Here is a 20,757-nt window from a genome sequence, read left to right as displayed (position 1 = left end):
TCTATTCCTTTCACTATTATCCATAACTCTTAAAATCCATTTCTGTACATACAAGATTTCTATTTGAATGAATCAGTAGACTCATTAAATGGTATAGTGCACCTCCTCATAGACTAAACTTTCTATTACCCCTCTAGGAGCCTGCTTAGCCTTAAGTCTGGTTCTAGGTCTAAGACCATTGGAGGGACCTGAGAGACACTGGTGTTATCTTGCCCGGAGTCTCCTTCAGGGAAGACTGCTGAAAGTTTAGCAGACAAGGAAGGATTAATTTCCTCAGGAGGTGGGAGTTGGGATACACCCTGAGCTAAGGGCGGAGGGACTACTTCCTCATGTGATTAAACCCTCCAGAATCTGAGGGGTTCAAGGTCTGCAGCTCAGTAGAGTCCCCCCAACATTTCCATTCCAACTTGCAGGATCCAAACTTACCAATCCAAGGTTGGGATTTGAGTTTTGTTGGCATTTAGCTAACCTAACAATGGGGGATTCCATCCGATTTTCTGCAACTTGTGCCCTACGGCTGCTGGAGAGAAGATTCTCCTCCAGGGCACACGTAGAACCTGTAGACTGCTGATGCTCATCTGGAGCCAGGAAATCATTTCAGCCTTTGCCTTTCACACTGTATCTTGAGGTACTAGAAGCTGATTAAGTTTATCTATAAATTCATTCTTTTTCTGTTGTCAATTTATCCAGAAACCCTAGATACAACCAGCAGTATTATTTTACTTATTTTCCCAAAAATTGTCCAAAGTTTTATGCACAGAGTCACTAAATTCTTTATTCCATGCAGCAAGCCTTCCAAATATTTCTAGCCATGGGCTTTCAACATGCTCCGATACTCCCAGGGCATCTTCAGAAGCTGGAGGTGTTGGCAAGTTGGAAGCCTATTCCAGAATTTTTTTAAAAGTCATGCTTATACTTCTTTTGCTATAGAACAGTGGTTCTCTATAGACCTTGTGGATTATGACCTCTTTGGGAGTTGAACAACCCTGTCACAGAGGTCGCTTAAGACCTCTGGAAAACACAGATATTTACATTATGGAGTGGCTTACAGGCTGGGAGCCAGCCAATCCAACAATGGCTGTCTCCCAACAAAAACTCTAAGAATCCAGTAGTTAGTTGTTCAGTCCACAAGGCTGGACGTGTCAGCTGTTCTTCATGCCAGAATCCCGAAGAAGTAGGCTCTACTACCAGTGTCTTGAGAGTAAGGGCAAGGAGGCAAAGAGTGAGCATGTCCCTCGTCCATGTCCTTTCTATAGGCTGTCACTATGCAGCTCAGATTAAAGCCTAACCAGCTTCCGGCCTCAGATGATTTAATTAAGGAAAAATGCCTCTCCTTCATGGGTGTACCCAGCCACTTTGGTTTTGGTTTATTCCGGATGTGGTCAAGTTGACAGCCAAGAGTGGCCACCACAAGCTCATCACAAGCACAAGTCTCTGAAATGGCCTCCATCTTCCCATGTAAGACCTCAAGTTCTGTGAGTAAAGGAAGGTCCACTTACAATTCTTTCTAGGTAACAATTGCTTTGCTTCACTTTCCTCCTGGAAACTCTGCAGCCCCGTTCTGAATTCTTACAACGCTATGGTTGCCCTTCCTGCTGGTCAACACCACGGGCCGTAGCTGTCCCTCAGTGTCTGCAGGCTACTGGTTCTAGGACCACACATGAAAACCTAAATTCATCAATGCTCAGCTGTCTTTTATAAAATGCTCCAGCATCTGCATATAACCAATACGCACTCTTTCCACATAACACAAGTGCTATATAAAAAAAAAATCTGTGCATATTCAGTACAGAGTAAACTTTTCTCAAACATTTTCAATCTGCAAGCATTAAAGACAAGTTGTAGAAGTTGCAGGCAGGGAGAGCAGACTGAGTCAAGTTTCGAGATAGAGCATTTGGAGTGTAGTTTCCGGATTCTGGATCCAGTGAACACTCATTACTGCTGCTCGTGGCTCAGACTTAGCCTGGAGGGTGCCATGGCTGTAGCTTCTTGTCTTTTCTCACTTAGATGTTTTTAGTTTTCTGGGACATACACTACTACCTCCAATGTGAGAACAATATTCGTTTCTTGTGTCATGCTTGCCCTCTGATATGGCTAGATTTCCTTAGTGTTTTATGAGGAGGAAACACTTACCCATCCAGGTCTGCTGTCTCAATGTATGTCAGGCCGTAGGGCTCACTGCTAGAGAGCAACAGCATATCTGCCTGCAATCAGAAAGGTCAGAGAAGAGGGAGACAGGAGGCAGCGCTTAACATTACAGTGTGATGGGATGCAGTCCCTCGGAAATGGCCGTTCACTCTAAGAACTTTGCTGACTCTTGGTCTATGCTTATTATGGATGACCCCATCACTGCAACCACACACTTCTCTCAAAACTGCTCCATTTCACCTGAAGCTACGATAAGAGAGATAGACAGGAAAAGCTTCTTGCCTATGATCTCCAGAGCTGATGATCTCCAGAGGCATCGGAAAGGTGCCCAAGAGAGGTGGAGGCAAAAATGCCATAGTGTTCCCTGATCCTAACACACGGAGAGGAGCGAGAAGCCGCGCCGGAGGAGGTACTCACTGTAACAGGATGGTTATTTTCCAGCTTAATTATGTCCCCCACTTGGACATTCCTCCACTTGATCTCCTCAACCCTGTAAGAAAATGGGCCTTGAATTTCTGCTGAGACAGTCTCTCCAAAGTTCTGTTCTGTAACTAAATAGAACAAAGCAGAAGAGACAGGACAGGCTGGAGGGAAGGGAGCCAAGATGCAGAGGGCAGAGTGTGCTGGCGCTTCATGCTCTGCACAGTCAAGAGCAAGCTCTGTCTCTCTGGACACATCGCTTTCCCTAGCAGGTAGCTTTGTTTCTCAAAGGGAGCCACTATATTCTAAAAACTTTCCTAGAAAATATCAACTCATAGAATCCTCTACCCCAAATATATTTCAAAGTTACACAGTAAGGTTTAAAATCCCAGTACGTGGGAGGCAGAGGCAGAAAGATTTGTGTAAGGCCAGTTTGTTCTACATAGAGAGTTCCTGGCCAGGCAGGGTTATACAGTGAGACCCTGTCTCAAAGAAATGAAGACAAATAGTAGATACCTTACTGTCTTCATATTTTATTTAATAACATATCTTAGAAGACATATATAGATGGGGCTCATTCTTTTTGTAGACCAGGCTGGCCTTGAACTCAGAAATCCACCTGCCTCTGCCTCCCAAGTGCTGGGATTAAAGGCATATGCCACCACTGCCTGGCGGGACTCATTCTTTTATTATATGGCTAAAATGTATTCTATCATTTGGCTTTACTAATTTTATTTGCTTCTTTTATCGGGTTACCTTTGACCCTTTAAATCCTCATTTCCTATAAAAGGGAGTCTGGTAGTATGATGGCAGTATGAGCAGATTCAACAATACCAGCGCTCTCTCTCTCTCTCTCTCTCTCCCCCCCTCTCTCTCCCCCTCTCTCTCTCCCCCCCATCTCTCTCCCTCCCTCCCTCCCTCCCTCCAACTTTCCAACAGTACTCCTAAGTCACTTCTTCTCTGTTAAAAGTCAGATATGTTTACATACACATGCACACATGCACACCAGGGCCTCAGACTAACTCCTAAATTCTCTCTGTGATAAATTCTTCCCCAAAAACTGTGTACAAAAACAAAAAATACAAGTACTTGAGTTATTTGAGGGAGTTCATCTGATTAAATTTATTTGGTCAGAAATTCCTCAGTTTGATAAGTTTCTAATATACTCAGTTTTGCCTTTTAAAACAATATTATTCCTTCCCCATTTTAATAGTAATTCACCCTTTTGGTCTTGAGAACTTCCAGCTATATAAAACACTGGAGGAAACAGTTCACTCTGAGTAATGAGGGGTCAGATGCCAAGAGCCTGGACAACAGAATGGCCTGATCAGAGCTACAGGAGACCTGTACCCTTCGAGCTGGCCACCTTGAGAAAGGCAGGCGTGTGTCCCTGGTGACTGTCAGGCTTGCGGTTGCTTTCCTCATGCTCCTTTCATGAACTCTAACGTCTGCAGTGCTTCCCTGACCCAGAGGTGGCACAGACATCACCTCCCCCATAATTCCTTCTGTCAGACATGGCTCTGTAACAGCTTGCCACGCCCCTTAGAGTATTTTCCACATTTTGCCCTTTGTAGGAACATGTCTGCCCTGTTCCAGTCTTACCACCACGTAGCTCAGCTGTGGAGCCAGTTCGGACACTATCTTGGGCTGGTGAGCTGTGAGCTGAAGCCTGAATGAAAGGCTATGGTAGTGCAGCCAGTGAGCCTTGTCAGAACCCATTATGTTCTAAAGACAAATGTCCTGAGGCCAGTCACCGTGATAATGGTCACAGGCATATTAACTTCACGCTATAATTTATTAACTGCTTGGATATATTTTTCATTTTATTTTCTCAGGTATCTAAGACAGAGCTTATTATTTCCATTTTCTAGGAAAGAAGCCCAGAGGCATCTCAGTTAGTATGACACTTCACGGTATACTAGAGACATCTACAGGCAAGTCCTTTGAGCTCTTTCCTAGCACACACCAGTGTTAAGGCCAAGGTGGAAGGTTAAAGCCTAGGTAAATGTTAAGGCCTAGGTAACTGTTACCTGGCTAGCCTCTATTATAAGCAAACTTTCTCATAGGTTTCTGCTGTTTCTAGGAAGCGTTCTAATGCCAAGTTGATTACACATTCTGTTATGTTTTGTGCCCTTGGAAACCAATCATGATAGAGGTCAGTAGAACTGTTTTGCATAGTTACCCACAATACAAAACAGCACTTCCTGCATCTGTGTCTAAGCTTTTATGATATTTGCTTTTATAAGCTGCCCCTGGATGAACCCCAACATAAAAGATGTAAGAAACTATTTAAAATAAGACTTTCATTTTGAGTAGTGGTCAAGTAAAGTCTAAGTTCTTAAGACCTCCCTGGGAACTGACATCCTACTTGGCAGAAAGAGACACGTATGTGAGTAACTGACATGCTGGTTAGCAAGTTAAGACATGGATGCTAGACAAGTCCCAGGCTGGTAGACAAGTTAAAACATGAATATTAGACAAGGCAAGTCCCCTGCCACAGTTCAGTACCCCAACCAATGGGAGCAGGCTAATGTACATCAAAGACATGTCCCTAAGGAAATCATCTATCCTTAAATCCTGATTGGTGGGATAACATGACACGGGTATCTGTAGACTTCAGGCTTAAAAAGGTCTATAGGACCTCAACTTGGGGTCATGGTTCAGATCCCAAATCTGACCCATGGCCCTGGTTGCTCAGTCCTGAGGTGTGTGTTCAATAAACTGTTCCTGTCTGACTAAGATCGGTGTTTGTGTGGTCAATTAGGTGATTCCTGGACCCCAACATTGAGGTCCTGGGTTTGATCCCCAGCATCTCAAAAAGAAAGACCTCAATGAAATAGAAACAAACTCATTTTAAGTTTATCATGAAGCCATTTCACTGTCCTGAATTACCTTTCTAAAGTCCACACCATATTAAGGTTTAGCAATGGTGGCCTCGTCACAGGCCAATCCCACCTAGCCTGGCTTTCCTAAGATAACATACCTGCCGTTCACCAGAATCGAAACAAAGCGGTTGTTGATCTGCTGGTCACTTCGGTGTCTTTTCTGAAATCACACGGCAAACATTCAAGAAATAAACAAATAGAAACTCGCATGTACAATTTTAATGTTTTTTGATTCTCTCTTCCATATCCCAAAGCCCTCCTACCATCAAAGCCAGACTAAGAGGCTAAAGCTCATTGGAAACTAGGAAGGAAGGCAGAAAAGAAAGAGACCCATCTTTGGACTAAATATAAAAAATGAATGCCTAGGAGCTTAAAAAAATGACTTAAAAGCTGAGAGGACAGGGCACATGCAGACAACACTAGGGGATCCCCTCATGCTGTACAAAGAACTGGGGTGGGGAGGGGGCACCCAGAAGCATCTACAGCAGATGTGGGGAGTAAAGAGGCCAATATTCAAAGACCTATGCTAGCAGGAGAACCAACACAGCAGTGCCCTAATGCAGGATCACAAGAGCCACTCCTTGGAGGTGGAGCTCTCTCTCCCCTCGAGAAGGGCAGGACTAGGACGGGGCAGGTAGAATACCCTGTTTCCCATGATTCCAGGTTCTCCAAACAGTTATTCAGAGACGAGTTCTGAACCAGAAGTAGCTGGGTTGCCTTATACTGGCAAGTTGAGTTTTCAGTTCTCACTAGAAGGTAATGGTAGCCCGGTATTATGTAGTCCTGAGCTAAAATGAGTTTATGTAGCTCATTTGAGTATCTGAGTTGTGACTGAAATCTAAGCCACTGTATGTGGTAAGCCTAGATTTTTAAATTTAATTTAATTTTATTTGTAATTCATTTTTTACACTCCATATTCTTTTTTTTTTTTTTTTTTTTGGTTTTTCGAGACAGGGTTTCTCTGTATAGCCCTGGCTGTCCTGGAACTCACTTTGTAGACCAGGCTGGCCTTTAACTCAGAAATCTGTCTGTCTCTACCTCCCGAGTGCTGGGATTAAAGGCGTGTGCCACCACGCCCGGCTACACTCCATATTTTATTCCCTGCCCTTCCCCTCCCACCCTCCACTGCTCCACATCCCACATCTCCTCCCCACCACACCCCATCTCCACATGGATGCCTCCACCCTCCACCCCATCTGACCTCTAAACTCCCTGGGGCCTCCAGTCTCTTGAGGGTTAGGTGCATCATCTCTGAATGAACACAGACCTGGAAGTCCTCTGCTGTATGTGTGTTGGGGGCCTCATATCAGCTGGTGTATGCTCTTTGTTTGGCGGTCCAGTATTTGAAAGATCTCTGGGGTCCAGATTAATTAAGACTGCTAGTCCTCCTATAGGACACCCTTCTCCTCAGCTTCTTTCAGACTTCCCTAATTCAACAACAGAGGTCAGCTGCTTCTGTCCATTGGTTAGATGCAAATATATGCATCTGACTCTTTCAGCTGCTTGTTGGATCTTTTGGAGGGCAGTCATGATAGATCCCTTTTGGTGAGCGTTCCATATCCTCAGCAATACTGTCAGGCCTTGGGACCTCCCCTTGACCTAGATCCCACTTTGGACCTGTCACTGGACCTTCTTTTCCTCAGGCTCCCCTCCATTTCTATCTCTGTAATTCTTTCAGATAGGAACAACTATGGGTCTGTGGGATGGCAACGCCATCCCTCACTTGATGTCCTATCTTCCTGCTGGAGGTGGGCTCTATAAGTTTCCTCTCCCTACTGTTGGACATTTCATCAAAGGTTCCTCCCTATGAGTCCTGGGAGTCTCTCAGGTCTCTGGTGCATTCTGGGGGTCCCCCCAACCTCCTATTCCTGAAGTTGCCTGTTTACACTCTTTCTGCAGGCCCTCAAATGGCCATCCTACCAAAGGCAATCTACAGATTCAATGCAATCCCCATCAAAATCCCAACACAATTCTTCAAAGACATGGAAAGAGCAATTCTCAAATTCATCTGGATAGGCAAAAAAACAAAACAAAAAAAAACCAAAAAACAAACAAACAAACAAACAAACAAAAAACCAAAACCACCCAGAATAGTGAAAACAATTCTTAACAGTAAAAGAAAGGCTGGGGAAATCACCATCTCTGACCCCAAGCTTTACTACAGAGCAATAGTGATAAGAACTGCCTGGTATTGGTACAGAGACAGACACATTGATCATTGGAATAGATCTGAAGACCCAGAAGTAAGCCTAGATTTTACAAAGTTAAAAAGGCATTGTGAGGAATGGCCTACTCTTCAACTTTAGTCCATATGCTGTCTTGACAAAACCAGGCCTCTTTGAAGATGCCACAGGAAAGCGTCCCAAACCCTACTAGGAGGATTTGCACCCAGGGGACCCCTTACAACCAGCATTGGCTGTGACAGGCCAGTATCTCTTTCCAATGGCAGGAAATGAGTAGGCCTCTGATCGTGCCACAGGGCTTGCTAGAGCTCCTCTCTGTGCATGCCAAACAGAAGTGGCAGTTGGAAAAGGAAAGAGAGAGCACTGGAGAGAAGAGAATGTGGAGGGAGAGAAGAAAGAGTAGGAATAGGAGAAAGGCGGAGCAGGGCACAGCGGGAAGAAGGAAGAGACATGAAATAAAAGGAGTCAAGTGAGGAGAGATGACAGCAAAGCCAGACAAAGCTAAGGGGCAGGGGCTGGATTTCTGAGAAAAGAGGGAGGAATTCTGGAGAAAGACCTAAAGTGGTGGAGCAAAAAAAAAAAAAAGGGGGGGGGGCCTGCACTGCCTGTTTCTGGCCAAGCAGAAACCACTAGTCTTGGCTCTGTAGAAACCATATGGCATCCGGGATAGATAAAGGAACAAATATGAGAGACGTCTCTCTGGTTAGTACTTCTTGGCACAAGGTAGTTCTGGGAAGTCTTTTTCGCCCATAGCCCAATTACTAGGTATAGTGAGGGAAGCCCAGGAAGCCACTTCACCACGTCATCGATGGCATCTTTCACTCCAGTTATGGATAGCACCACAATCAGGGGTATCACAGTCGTGTACCAGGCCAGGGAGGAGATCTGCGGGACCAACTTTGAGAAGGAAATAGAGACCACAGGGTTAGGAAACCTAAAGAAGAACACATTGCCCCCCAGTTTCCTGCCTCCAGTGTCTTCTTCTCTCTAGGTTTAAACTAATAAACTCAATGGCCCTAGTTGCTCTTCACTGTTGTAGCTTTCCTGTATTCCTGAATCCAAGTAAGCGTTTCCCAAAAGAAGAATAAAAGGCTCCAAGCTGACACATGCTGTGAATGTCTCTATCTTAGTCCTAATGGGAAAGAGTCATTTCTTCTCCAATAATGAAAGGTATTGGAAGATAGAATGGTCAGCATTCATATGGCAAGACTAGAGAGATATAGCTCAGCAGTAAAGAGCACTGGATAATCTTTCAGAGTACCCAGGTTCAAATCCTAGTACCAACCATCTGTACCCCCAATTCTAGAGGTTCTGATGCTCTCTTTCTTATGCACCAGGCATGCATATGACACAGAAACTTATACGTGTAGGCAGAACACCCAAACATAAGCGTAAAAGGCAGGGGGCACGGGAAACCCTTGATGGCCCCCACGCCTTCAGTGCAAGGGAAAGTGAGAGATCCGTCCCCTCCTCTCAATATGGGCATCCCTAGGTGGAATCCTTCCCTTGTGCGGGCTTGCTTATATTTTATGCAATTCTTTCCCCTTGGTATGTATCAGTTTCCTATCACAGAGGCTGGGATGAGAAAGAGGAATAGGGTCATAGTGAAGAAACTGTGCTTTCCTACGATCAAGCTGAACTTGATACAGCCATAATGAAGGCGTTCTCTTCCCATGGGCCCCCATCTTTGTGTCTCCATACAGAGGCTTGCCTCACCCTCATTAATCCTGACCTCTGCTACTCTAGGGAATTGGACAAAGACTCCAGCTAGCCATTTGTCCATGTCAAAATGAAGAGGGTGTCTCCTAGTCTAGGCACTGAGAATATAGGCTGACCTCAAAGTGGATGATTAGGGCATACTGCAAATGTCTTAGCAGCCATACCTGTAGGAACAGCAAAATGAGGAAATAGGCATTTGCAAGTCTCTGGAACTGTTCAAACAGGTTCATGGGCAGGAAGTTAAAGAAACCATACTTGGATGTCTTGATGGAATTGTCCTATGGGTAAATTACACATAGCAATAACAACAAAGAGCAAGCACGAGCAGAAGAGCAAGACAGCTCAAAGCTGGGTGATCTGTTTATCCCCTCAACCTCCAGACTATAATTACTGAATGTGGGGTATTATTAAACCTGCGGCAGGACCTGTCAATACAAAGGTGAATGAGACAGGCAACAGATTCTGGAGAAAGAGGACTAACATTTTTTTAGTTGTATTTAACTCCCACGTCTGTCATATACAGTGAATGTCACCAAACTCACTTTATATTTAAATGAATTAACTCAAGCCTGGAGAAATCACACAACCTGTATAATGTTTCAGGGTAAGTAACAAGAAACCACAACCTAGCTTTCGTGTTGAGAGAGAGAAAGAGAGAAAGACAGAGACAGAGACAGAGAGACAGAGACAGAGAGACAGAGACAGAGAACTCCTGCTCCCACTTACCCAGGATTACTCAGGATCTATAGTTCAGAAATCATAGATTAATACCTTGCAGGAGTCACAAATATATATGGCCATGTATATTTTCATATACTTAGAATGACATGTTCACATGATGTGTGTGTGTGAGAGAGAGAGAGAGACAGACAGACAGACAGACAGACAGAGAGAAACATACAAGAGCATTATTTGAAGTGGGATGTGGTATTGCATGCCTATAATTCTAGCACTCAGAGGGCTGAAGAAGGAGGTTTGAGTTTAAGGATAGCCCGGGTTACATGGCAAGACCTTCTTTCAAAAGCTAAGCCGAGCCAAGGAAAACAAAACCATTGTGTGTGAATAAGGCGGAAATGACCCAAATGGTCATTTATATAAGGAACTGTTTAAAGCTAAATCTGAAGAGGAAATCCTATATAACTACTCTTATGAAATCAGGACCCTGAAAACCATTAGGGTCCAGAATAGTGTAAAAATATAGAAAAAAAAAAAAAGAACTTTAGTCACATCTCCTTTATGGACTCAGAAGGCACCAATGAGTCCGTGAGAAACTCTCCATAGTGGCTCCTACGCGAGAGCAAATGTGAGCAAAGACAGCCGGGAAGCATGGCTTTACAATTCATGCATTATGTTATGAATGACTCCATAAGTAAGTGTAAAAATAAAAAACCAGGAAATTTGACAAAATCATTAATAGGTAGCTTTAAAAATATATAAAAGGCTAACACAAAGAGATTTATTAATTTCACTCAAGTTTCCAAAGTTTGAGTAACAAATTACCATTTTCATCTAAGAGCTGGCAAGGATGGGAAGGACTGATGATAACCAGCTTAAGCCAGCACAGAAACGGCATGCCTGCAACCCAGCCGTTAACACTGGGAGGCCTGGTAGTCAGCAGCAGTCTGAAGCTAGCATGGGCTACAAAGTGAGACCCTATCTCAGAAAAAATACAAAACCAGAACTAGCCTGGCAGGAATGTGCAGTCAGTGGTCTTCTCCAGAACACAGAGAAATACAGATGGATGTAATATTTTCAGAAGGTCCTCTGCAAAAATGTGTCGCCGTTTTTTAAAAAATATGTTTGTTTACCATTAGGCCTAGTCAATTCACTCCTAGAAAGCTCACCCGATATACAAACACAGATTCGCCAACTGATATGCATAGTGCAGTTCACTCAGGACCATGTATCGTAGAAAAAGGCTGGAGATATTGTAAATGTTCAGCAGCAGAGCTGGCTAAGTTAATGTTCATCAAGAGATGGGAACTGGCACAGCCTGTGCATAAATGGTGCCAATATATGTGTGTTGTCATGGATGTCGAAGTGAACAGAACTGTGGAGGGATTGTGAGAAAAGCTAGAAAAATTTTCTTTTCTAGGAGTTACACATAAATACAAAATCCTAGAAGAGATGTGTTTTCCGGAGTGAAGGACTCTGAGTTGGTGTTGGCTTCTGAGCTCTCCATGCACATTTACAATAGAGGAGCTTAAACGGAAGGAAAGTTATGCTGTAGTTTCTGTATTCACAAGGAGTTCCTCCCATCCCTGAGAAGGAGAATGTAGAGAACACCAGCCACTGACACGTACCGGATACTCAAAAAGAGAGTTGAACCTTCTATTGTTGGCCTGCAAAATCCTTTCCTCTGAAAGAAAAGGAGAAACGTGATGAGAACAGCCTCTTAGGTTAGCCGGATGCCGTGTGCTAGTGACGGCTGCAGCAGCTCCTCACACCTTCTTGCTGAGGTATCTGTTCTGATACAAGGCTTGGGTGCTGGGAGTGCGAGTTCTGCCCAGTCAGTAGAGTGCTCGTCCTATGGGAAGAAGCTCCGTTTGAGCCCATTTCTGCACCAACCAGTATGGTGGTGTAAGTGTGAACTCTAGCAGTTGAGAAATGGTAGCAGAAGGATCCGAATTCTGTTCAAGGCCATGCTCACCTACATAATGAGTTCAAAACCACCCTGAGATACATGGGGCCCTGTTTCAAAATAAATAAAAAGTAAATTTAAAAAATGGGATGCCTGGCTAGGCAGTAGTGAGGTAGTTGTGAATGCTTGTAATCTTAGTACTTGGAAAGCTGCAGCAGGAGGGTATTAGGTTGGAGGCAAGCCTGAGCTATATAATGAGGCCCTGACTCAAGGTGCTCCATCACTCCCCTGCCACAAGAAAGGGCCAAGGATGTTGCTTGGTTGTCTGCCAGTAAGCACGAGCCACTGAGTTCAATCCTTGCCATCACACACACTGAGCATGGTGGCACACACTCAGGTGCTGGAGACAGATGGATCAAACTTTCAAGGAAGGTGAACAAGGACCTACATTAAGCAGTAAGCATAAGCTTGATGTTTCCGTGGACTGTGATGTTCTACTAAAATAATCAAATCTGTGTGTGTGCTGAGGATTGCTCATAAAAACCAAACAAAAGCTGGCCACCGGTGGCGCACACCTTTAATCCCAGCACTTTGGAGGCAGAGGCAGGTGGATTTCTGAGTTCGAGGCCAGCCTGGTCTACAGAGTGAGCTCCAGGACAGCCAGGGCTACACAGAGAAACCCTGTCTTAAAAAAACAAAAACAAAAACAAAAACAAACAAGCAAACAACCCCCCAAAACCAACTTAGATCATCAGATGCTCTAGAGGCCTGGACTTTAACTTCCTTTAAGTGGGGATGTTGAGTCATGCCTCCAGCTATGGCCCACACTGTCCAGGTGAAGGTAGCATGAGAGCTAAGTTGATTGGTGGACTCTGCTCTGGGATGACCTCCTTGCCTCTGAGGAGAAAGCTCCACACCAGTTAGCATCACAGAACTCTTCGTTTTGACAGTGCTATGAGAAGAAAAACAGAAGCTCTTCCAACACAGTTGTTCAGTAAACTCCCGTTAATAAATCATCACCAAGCTCGGCATAGAAGCTAGACATGCCAGCTGGGTGGGGCAGGGAAAGCTGAGTACAAGAGTCCTAGGCCCCAAAAGTCCCAAAGACCTAGGATGGGGGAGGCTCCCAGGAGTCAATGAGGGTGGTCTTAGCCAAGATGCATAACAATAAGGATGTGGAGCCTGAAGGGGCCACCTTCTATACCCAGGCAGGAAACCCATTGGAAGGATAAGGACACCAACCCACCCACAAAGCTTTTGACCTAAAATTTGTCCTGTCTAAAAGAAATGCAGTGACAAATGTTGCAGGATTTTCCCTGTCAGCATTTGTCAACATTAGGGCAGCAGGAGGCCTGTGATTGGACAGGGAGAGGGAGGTGGAGCTAAGAGTTGCAGAGATGGAGAGCACAGCAGAGAGAAAGGGAGGAGATTGGAGGCAGATGTGAACCAGGGTGGCTTGATCCATCCACAGGTAGTTATGTGATATCATAAGGTTAGAATAATTGGGATAAAGTTTTTATCATTATCAATTGGCTCGGAAATTATTGAATTGGCATCTTGTAAATTGTGATTTTATTGACACATAAATCTGATTGGTTAACCATAATTATAGGCATTAAGAGTTTTGATTCTACCAGGTAATTGGGTGTTATGATGGCTGACCGTGGGGTGGGTGGTCATCGCGTGGTAGCAAGAGGAACTTGGGAGCTCTGGCCCTGCCGGGGAGTTGGGCTGGAAGTTGACACTGTTGCTTAGCCTTCTACTTTACTAATTACCAGGCTACTTCTCCACAGGGTCCACTCCCTCAGAGAGCAGGCCTAGCAGCCACTCTGCCTCTTAGCTGTGTTGGGTTCATGTTGAAGCACTTCCGGCTCTCTAAGAATCTTCTTGGCTCATGGCTCCAAAACGTAGAAATGCATTTCCTTTTTCAGTTTTCAAAGATTCCATACAAGGTTACCCCGCTGATTCTGAACTCGCTCAATTGCTGTCCTAAGGGACTCTCTCTCTCTCTACCATCCATCTATCTATCTATCTATCTATCTATCTATCTATCTACCTACCTACCTACCTACCTTATAGTGCTTATAGTGTGTGTGTGTGTGTGTGTGTGTGTGTGTGTGTGAGAGAGAGAGAGAGAGAGAGAGAGAGAGAGAGAGAGAGAGAGAGAGAGAGAGAGAGAGAGAGAGAGGTTATGTAGCTATGTAGCTCCCACTGGCCTCAAGCCTGACAGCCTCCTGTCTCTGACTTCCAAGTTCTGGGATTATAACTGTGTCACCAGAGCCAGCTGAGACTCACTTTTGAGGCTGTACACAGTAATAATGAGATCGTATAGCCTTTACTGTTCTTTGCCTGGCTCATTTCAGATACACAATGCTCTTTATTTTCATCCATGCTGTCATAGATGACAAGACTTTTTTATGGCTGACCAGTATCCTGGTACTAAGGCTGAGGCAGAGATTGGAGAAGGTCTGGGAAGTGCTAATTAAAGGGACCAAATTTTCAGATACAAGAGATCTGTTACTGATACAATGACTGTAGTTGATAATATATTGCATCCTTGAGAGTGAATTTTAAATACTCTCACAAAAAAAAAGCCTATGCAGGGAAATGCATGTTAATTAGCATTACCAAATGTACATATGTATCTTAAAATATCATGTATACAATAAATATGCGCAATGTTTACTCTTCCTTTCTATAAGAATTATAGTTTTTGTTGCTGCATATCTTTTGTTTTTCTTTCTTTTTTTTTTTTTTCAAATTTCTCTTCTTTTTTTGAGGCCAAGCATCACTAGTCCAGACTGACCTGGCACAGTCAAGCCCACTACTGTAGCATCACTGACCTGGCATAGGCTAGACCACTGCTGTAGCATCACTTACCTGGCACAGGCAAGCTCACTGTTCCAGCATCACTGACCTGGCACAGGCAACCCCACTGCTGCAGCATCACTGTCCTGAAACTACAGTCATGGACCACCATGCTTGGCTAGTCCTTTTTTTCTTTTCTCTAAATCTCAGCATACCACTGCTCACTTCAGCTTAAAGGCTCTAGAGTTAATGAAGATTTGTTTAATGAGCAAACACACACATGAAAAGATGCTTACAAACATGTTTGATCACACTCAGGTCAGATTTCTGTGCAGACTCTGAAGAGGAGGGTGATGATCCTCTGCCCGAGGGATGACCCACATAACTACAGAGCAGCCAGGCTGAAAGGACCCTGAGCAAAGGCTGAATCTTGAGCCCCCACAGTCTTCCTGTGCCTCTCTCCAAACATCCTATGAGCTTCGCTGATTTTCTGTGAGCTCAGTGAAAACACAAGGAGAGTTGCTAAAAGACTAGGTCTCACTGGAGTACGGCAGAACACATGCCTAGGTTAAATTCCAGCACCATTAATAAAGAATAAAAATAAAACAAAAGACCCTAAAGAAAATAAAAATCTCATAGAAGAAAAACATCCTATTTTATTAAGCAGAGTCCATAGAAAGCTGGTTGAAGATCCAGCTTGGTGGCACATCTGTTATCCCCACACTGTGGAGGCTGAGGCAGCAAGATGGGGAACTGAGGTCAACCTGGGCAACATAATCAGAGTCTGTCTGGAAAACAATGAGCAAACAATTGGTGTGTCAATGGTCTGATTGAGGACTTGCTGGAAACAGAAGCTCCCCTCCCCCTCCCCCAAGCCCTTATGTGATACAGTAAAGACCCTTTCCCCTCTGGGGCAGAAGTGGACAGAAACATCCATAGCCGACTCCCACAGAGGACAGGGGGATGCTGGAATGCAGGAGCAGTGAGTTCTCATCAGTGTGGTAAAGGTCTTGTTAGACATCGTTGTCATGGCTGCCCTGCCACAATGCCTTCCCAGGCAGGGAAACTAGGAGCTGGGAACATTGTAACACAGGCCCCTTAGAGAGAAGGTGCCTAGATGACAGCAACTAAGTCATTTCAACAGAGTTAGCAATTAATCCCTTCTGTGTAGAGTTGCCTGATTTAAGAGAGAGAGAGAGAGAGAGAGAGAGAGAGAGAGAGTGAGAGAGAGCGAGCAAACAATGATATCCCACAACCTACAACCTACATGTGGAACAATTAACAATAAAAGTTGTGCATTAAACTGAGGCTCTATGTCCAGCCCCTGCTACTAAGGTCAAGAAATCCCTAATCCCACTGTACTTGTCTGGAAGGATTTCCCCTCTTTCTTCACATCTTCAAAGAATCCTCAGCTTTTCCCTAAGCACAGCTGTGATAAAGGCCCCTGTCCTCATCAAGTGGCCCTCTTATGACTTCCTAGGGAAATAATCCAAGACAATATAACTCACATCTTCTTAAATTCTGAAGAAAAAAAAAAAAACAGCAATGTGAGGGAAAGCTGAACCAAGTTTCAAGGAAACAATTACTTTAAAATAATCAGACTTATTTCTAAGAAGATAGATGAGATAAAAATAATTCCAGAAACAAGCTCGAGCCACTTCAGATGACTGAGTAACTTACACAGCATAGAGTATACCCACTTAAAATGTATAACTTAGTGGCTTTAGTGTATTCACAGGGTTGTGTAACCTAAATGCCCATTTTTTTGTGTGTTTATTTAAATGTTTTACTGGACTGTACTCTAGTTCTAATGCTGTTTAACTCTTTTAAAATGTTTATTTTGTGTGTATGGGTGTTTTGTCTGCATGTATGTCTGTGTACCATGTGCATGCCTGGTGTACATCGAGATCAGAGCGTCCTGGGTCCCCTGGAACTGGGGTTACTGATGGGTGCAAGGAAGTGACCCAGGTCCTCTGAAGAACAGCACATGTTCTTCCCCTCTGGTGCCTCCAGCCCTCTGATGAGCTTTGTCCAGATGCCATGCTATCGTGTCTTCCTCCTCCCACACTGGTTTCTCTCCCTTTCTGTCCCTGATTTTCTCGCCTTTCCATTGATTTTCCCAATGTGGTTACACTGGTTTTAATTATTCAAAGCAATATGAAATACATTTTCACTGTAGAAGACTCCAAAACCAAGTTATTGGGGAAAGATGTAAAGTCCTTCAGTGTCCTCCACGCCTCCTCACTAACAACAACGGTGACCTGTGAGGAACCACGAGGGCTGAAACTGGGTGGCCACACAAAAACCTGGGACAAATCTGTGACATAACAGTTACTTGTAATAGACAAAAAGTACAGCAATAACCATGCCTTTTCACTGACAAAAGGACACCTACAGCGAGTCTCTACAATAGAGCATCACTTGGCCACAGAAACGTAATAAAAGATGCTACAGACTCTGCCCAGAATGATCCTGAGGACAGTAGTGAAAGAATCAAGTTAAGAATGTATACATGCTGCGACCCAGAGCCTCTGTGTGCAGTGCTAGGTACCAACCCAAGGCCTGCTCGCCCTCAGCGAGCACTTTCCCACGGAGCCCAGAGAAACTAAGATTTGTCTAAGAAGACAGAGCAAGTAGCAGAGTCAGGATTTAGGCTGGTGTGGCCTTTAATCAGCAAGTTAACTTCATCCTCTGCACTTTACCCAGTTCTCAAAGGGAATCCTAAGTCTGGAAGGACATTTTGGCTTGCTTTTTTAAAACTTCATGTCAAAAGTTAACTTATCCCAAGCCAGGCAGCTCCACCCTGAAAGATAGCTGGGTGTGCTCCCTCCTGCACCCTTTACTGCTTTGGTTGACCCAAGACTTCATGAAGTGATACTGGAATCCTTCCTAGCACCAGCTAGACCCAACTGTCCACAAAAAGACGATATTAAATACCTTAGCTAGCAAGAAGCAGTTATAAAGGTGGGAAGAGAGAAAGAAATGGCCTTTTTCCTGCTGAATTTCTAAATACTGGAAAGGTATAAAAACAAAAATATTAAACTACTGAAATTAGAATTCTCATATAGCAAAACTGGGACATTTTTGTTCTTAGAAGCATGAAGTACTTTTTTTCTGCAAAATGTATTTCTTTTCCTGATCATTTCTTGCTATTTTGATTGGTATGTTGGCCAAGTCTGGCATTTACATGCACGTGCTTGCACACAGGAGAACACACAAACACACACACATACAGAAACATATACACATACACATAAATATACACATGAACACACACACACAGAGAAACACACACACAGAAACACACATGCTTTTCTGAGGCAGCGGGAAGGATGTTCGGACCTTTCTGGTTCACCTACTTTCTTCCTTCTGTCTGTCTTCCTTCTGTCTGTCTTCATTCCTCCTCTCTTGCATTGCAGAGCAGTAACAGCTACAATCCCATGAAATCTCTGTAAGGAAATGAAGAGGTTGCAGTGAGGGTCTTCACACCAGCACTATCTCATCCTGACACGTGCTTAAGAAACTTGCAACTCCATCTCTGAAACCCAAAATAATCGCACTCTCACACAAATGACTAGCTTTTAGAATTCACTGCATTTACCCTCATTATAAAGATAGTTTCAGAGCTTGAAAAACTGTAGCCTCCCCTAGTCTTGAGTAGGCTGGCTCAGACCTTGCTGCCACTGAGAATGAGACCACCTTGGGTGGAGCCTTCTCACCTAGATGGCTTTATTGTTCTGTCACCTGCCACTGCTCTTCTACCCAACTGTCTTCCTGAGATAATCCTGAGATAGCTGACAGCCTGTGGTATTGGCAACCTAATGCTAACAGCTCTGGCAGACTAAGTGCTAACAACTTGACAACAAAGCATCAAGAAGCCTGGCAAGGCAGGGGATGGGCCTCCCCCCCCCCCCTTTAAAAGCACAGACTCTTAGGAAACATTGGGCCATGATCAGAAATTTTGTCTTGGTCTCTTTTCTTGTCTGTTGTTCTCTCCTTTACAGCTCCAGCCTCCCACTCAGGAACCCAGTTTGTGTGGCCGCAGGTGGCTACAAGAAACAAGCTTTATGTAGGACAGCATATAGATGACTATAGTCTGCCAGGAGAAGAAATTATCAGAAACTGCTGGGTGATATCTTAATGCAGTGCTGGGCTTACAGCTGGGGTTAGCTTTCTACTAGTCTCTAGAGCAGAGGTAAACTGTAGACTTTTATCCAGTAGAGATACAAGTATTTTATCCTGAGGTAAAAGATAACCCCAAAGGCTGTGGCATATTGTACTTTAGCCATTACACATTTTATATTCAGTTCAGAAATCTTCATCTTTCTTTTAATTTGTCTGAGCTAGTGCCTTGTTATGTAGCCCAGGCTGGCCTTCACTTTCTAATCCTCTTGCCTCTGTCTTCTTACGTTTCTTTATTGACTAGTTTATACATATTTAACTCCTAAATTGTCACTTTAACTGACTGTAACATCTTACTGGTTCTCTCATAAGTAAAACAATTACCTCTTCCTCCTGCCTTCTTCCTCTTCCTCCCGCCTTCTTCTGCTTCTTAATAATACTAAGGATTGCAACGAGGGTCTCAGACATGCTAGGTAAATGCTCCCACTGAGCTGTATCACCAGACTTTCTTTCTTTTGCTAAGTTTCCCAGGCTGACTTTGAACTCACACTGTAGCCCAGATAGGCCTCTTTCATAGTCAATATGTCTTTTGATATCTGTCTTTTACATTAATTGTTTAATTAATTAGTTTTTATGTCACAGTTGTGAGTTCAGAGAACAACCTGTGGGAGTTGGTTCTCATTTTCTACCATATGGGTTCTGAGGTTCTAATTAATGTCCTCAGGCTTGGTGGCAAACACCTTTAGTCACCAAGCCATTCTGCTAGCCGGTCATCTGTCCTTTTAGATAAAAGCCATGTTTGTTTTAACTTTTTGAAAACTGTTTTAACTTTGACCACCTCCTCCTCCATCCACCATGGTTTGGATATGCAATGCCCTCCATGGATCGTGTGCTGAATGTTTAAAGCCACTCCAGGAGGGTCTGGAAATTCTGCAAGTGGGGCCTTGCAGTAGGCTGCTGGGAATGGGCACAAGGGTGACCTAGACCCTAGGCCTTTCTTGCTCTCTACCTCTTATTGCTCCTCTGCAAGGCTCCTGCTCCCATGATGTTCTGTCCAAGCAGCCATGGATCAAAGACTCTGAACTAAATTAAGTCCTTTTCCCTTAAGATATTTATTTCAGACATTGTCCCTCAGGTATGAGAAAAACCGATACACTATTTTTAACCCAACAATAAAATGTATTTATTCTAACCAGTTTCTTTGAGGTCCCACAAGTTACCACATGTAGATGAGTCAAGATTAGGACACTTGTGTGAAGACATATACAATTAGCTGTAGAATCATAGAAAATGAAATGCTGAGTGCTTTGACAAATTGGTAAGTGCAAACTTCCTATAAAAGTGTCCAGATTTTTAGTTTTCATAATTTTATTATCACATGTGTGTTCACGTGTATGTGTGTGTATGTGTGTGTGTGTGTGTGTGTGTGCACGTGCGCACCATGGCATGTATGTGGAGGTCAGAGAACAACTTAAAAGAGCCAGTTCTCTCCTTCTACCCATGTGGTCCCAGGGATGGAATGGCAAGTGAAATAAAACTTGCATGGACTATAAATTCTTTAGTCCAACCTCTAGAGTAAAGGTCTCAGCTGTGACAGTAGGGTTTGTTTAATAACAGCAATTCTGAAACATGGTTCTTGAGGCACTGAGTCCACCCCCTGAGAATTTTCATCTCCTCTATTGGTTACATTTCTATTGGCCTGTTGTTCATGGTCTGTGATAAGATACCATGAGCAAGGCAATTTATAGAAGAATGTACTTGGAACTCATGGTTTCAAAGTGCTAGAATCCATCATGGCAGCCATGGAGCACAGCAGCAGGCATGGCACAGGAGAAGTAGCTGAGTGCTCACATCTTAATCTACAAGCAAGAGGCAGGGCAGCGAGCCCATG

General features: G+C 43.9%; 1 protein-coding gene across 1 annotated transcript in view; it reads right to left on the bottom strand.

Annotated features, from left to right (window-relative positions):
* Window positions 1-20,757, bottom strand: part of LOC110292950 (phospholipid-transporting ATPase FetA) — a 108,219-nt gene that overhangs the window by 64,696 nt on the left and 22,766 nt on the right. Inside the window, exons 3-9 of the mRNA XM_021160642.1 lie at window positions 18,104-18,193; window positions 11,659-11,714; window positions 9,520-9,633; window positions 8,435-8,533; window positions 5,552-5,613; window positions 2,566-2,638; window positions 2,134-2,204 (exon numbers count right to left, since the gene is read on the bottom strand). Of these exons, the coding sequence (XP_021016301.1) occupies window positions 2,134-2,204; window positions 2,566-2,638; window positions 5,552-5,613; window positions 8,435-8,533; window positions 9,520-9,633; window positions 11,659-11,714; window positions 18,104-18,193 (565 nt within the window). The remainder of the gene's footprint in view (window positions 1-2,133; window positions 2,205-2,565; window positions 2,639-5,551; window positions 5,614-8,434; window positions 8,534-9,519; window positions 9,634-11,658; window positions 11,715-18,103; window positions 18,194-20,757) is intronic.

The sequence above is a fragment of the Mus caroli genome, unplaced genomic scaffold (genome assembly GCF_978045245.1).
Source record: "Mus caroli unplaced genomic scaffold, Mus_caroli_1 scaffold_6, whole genome shotgun sequence".
NCBI lineage: Eukaryota > Metazoa > Chordata > Mammalia > Rodentia > Muridae > Mus > Mus caroli.
The sequence above is the reverse complement of the archived record's forward strand: the minus strand, read 5'-3'. Positions and strand labels throughout refer to the sequence as shown.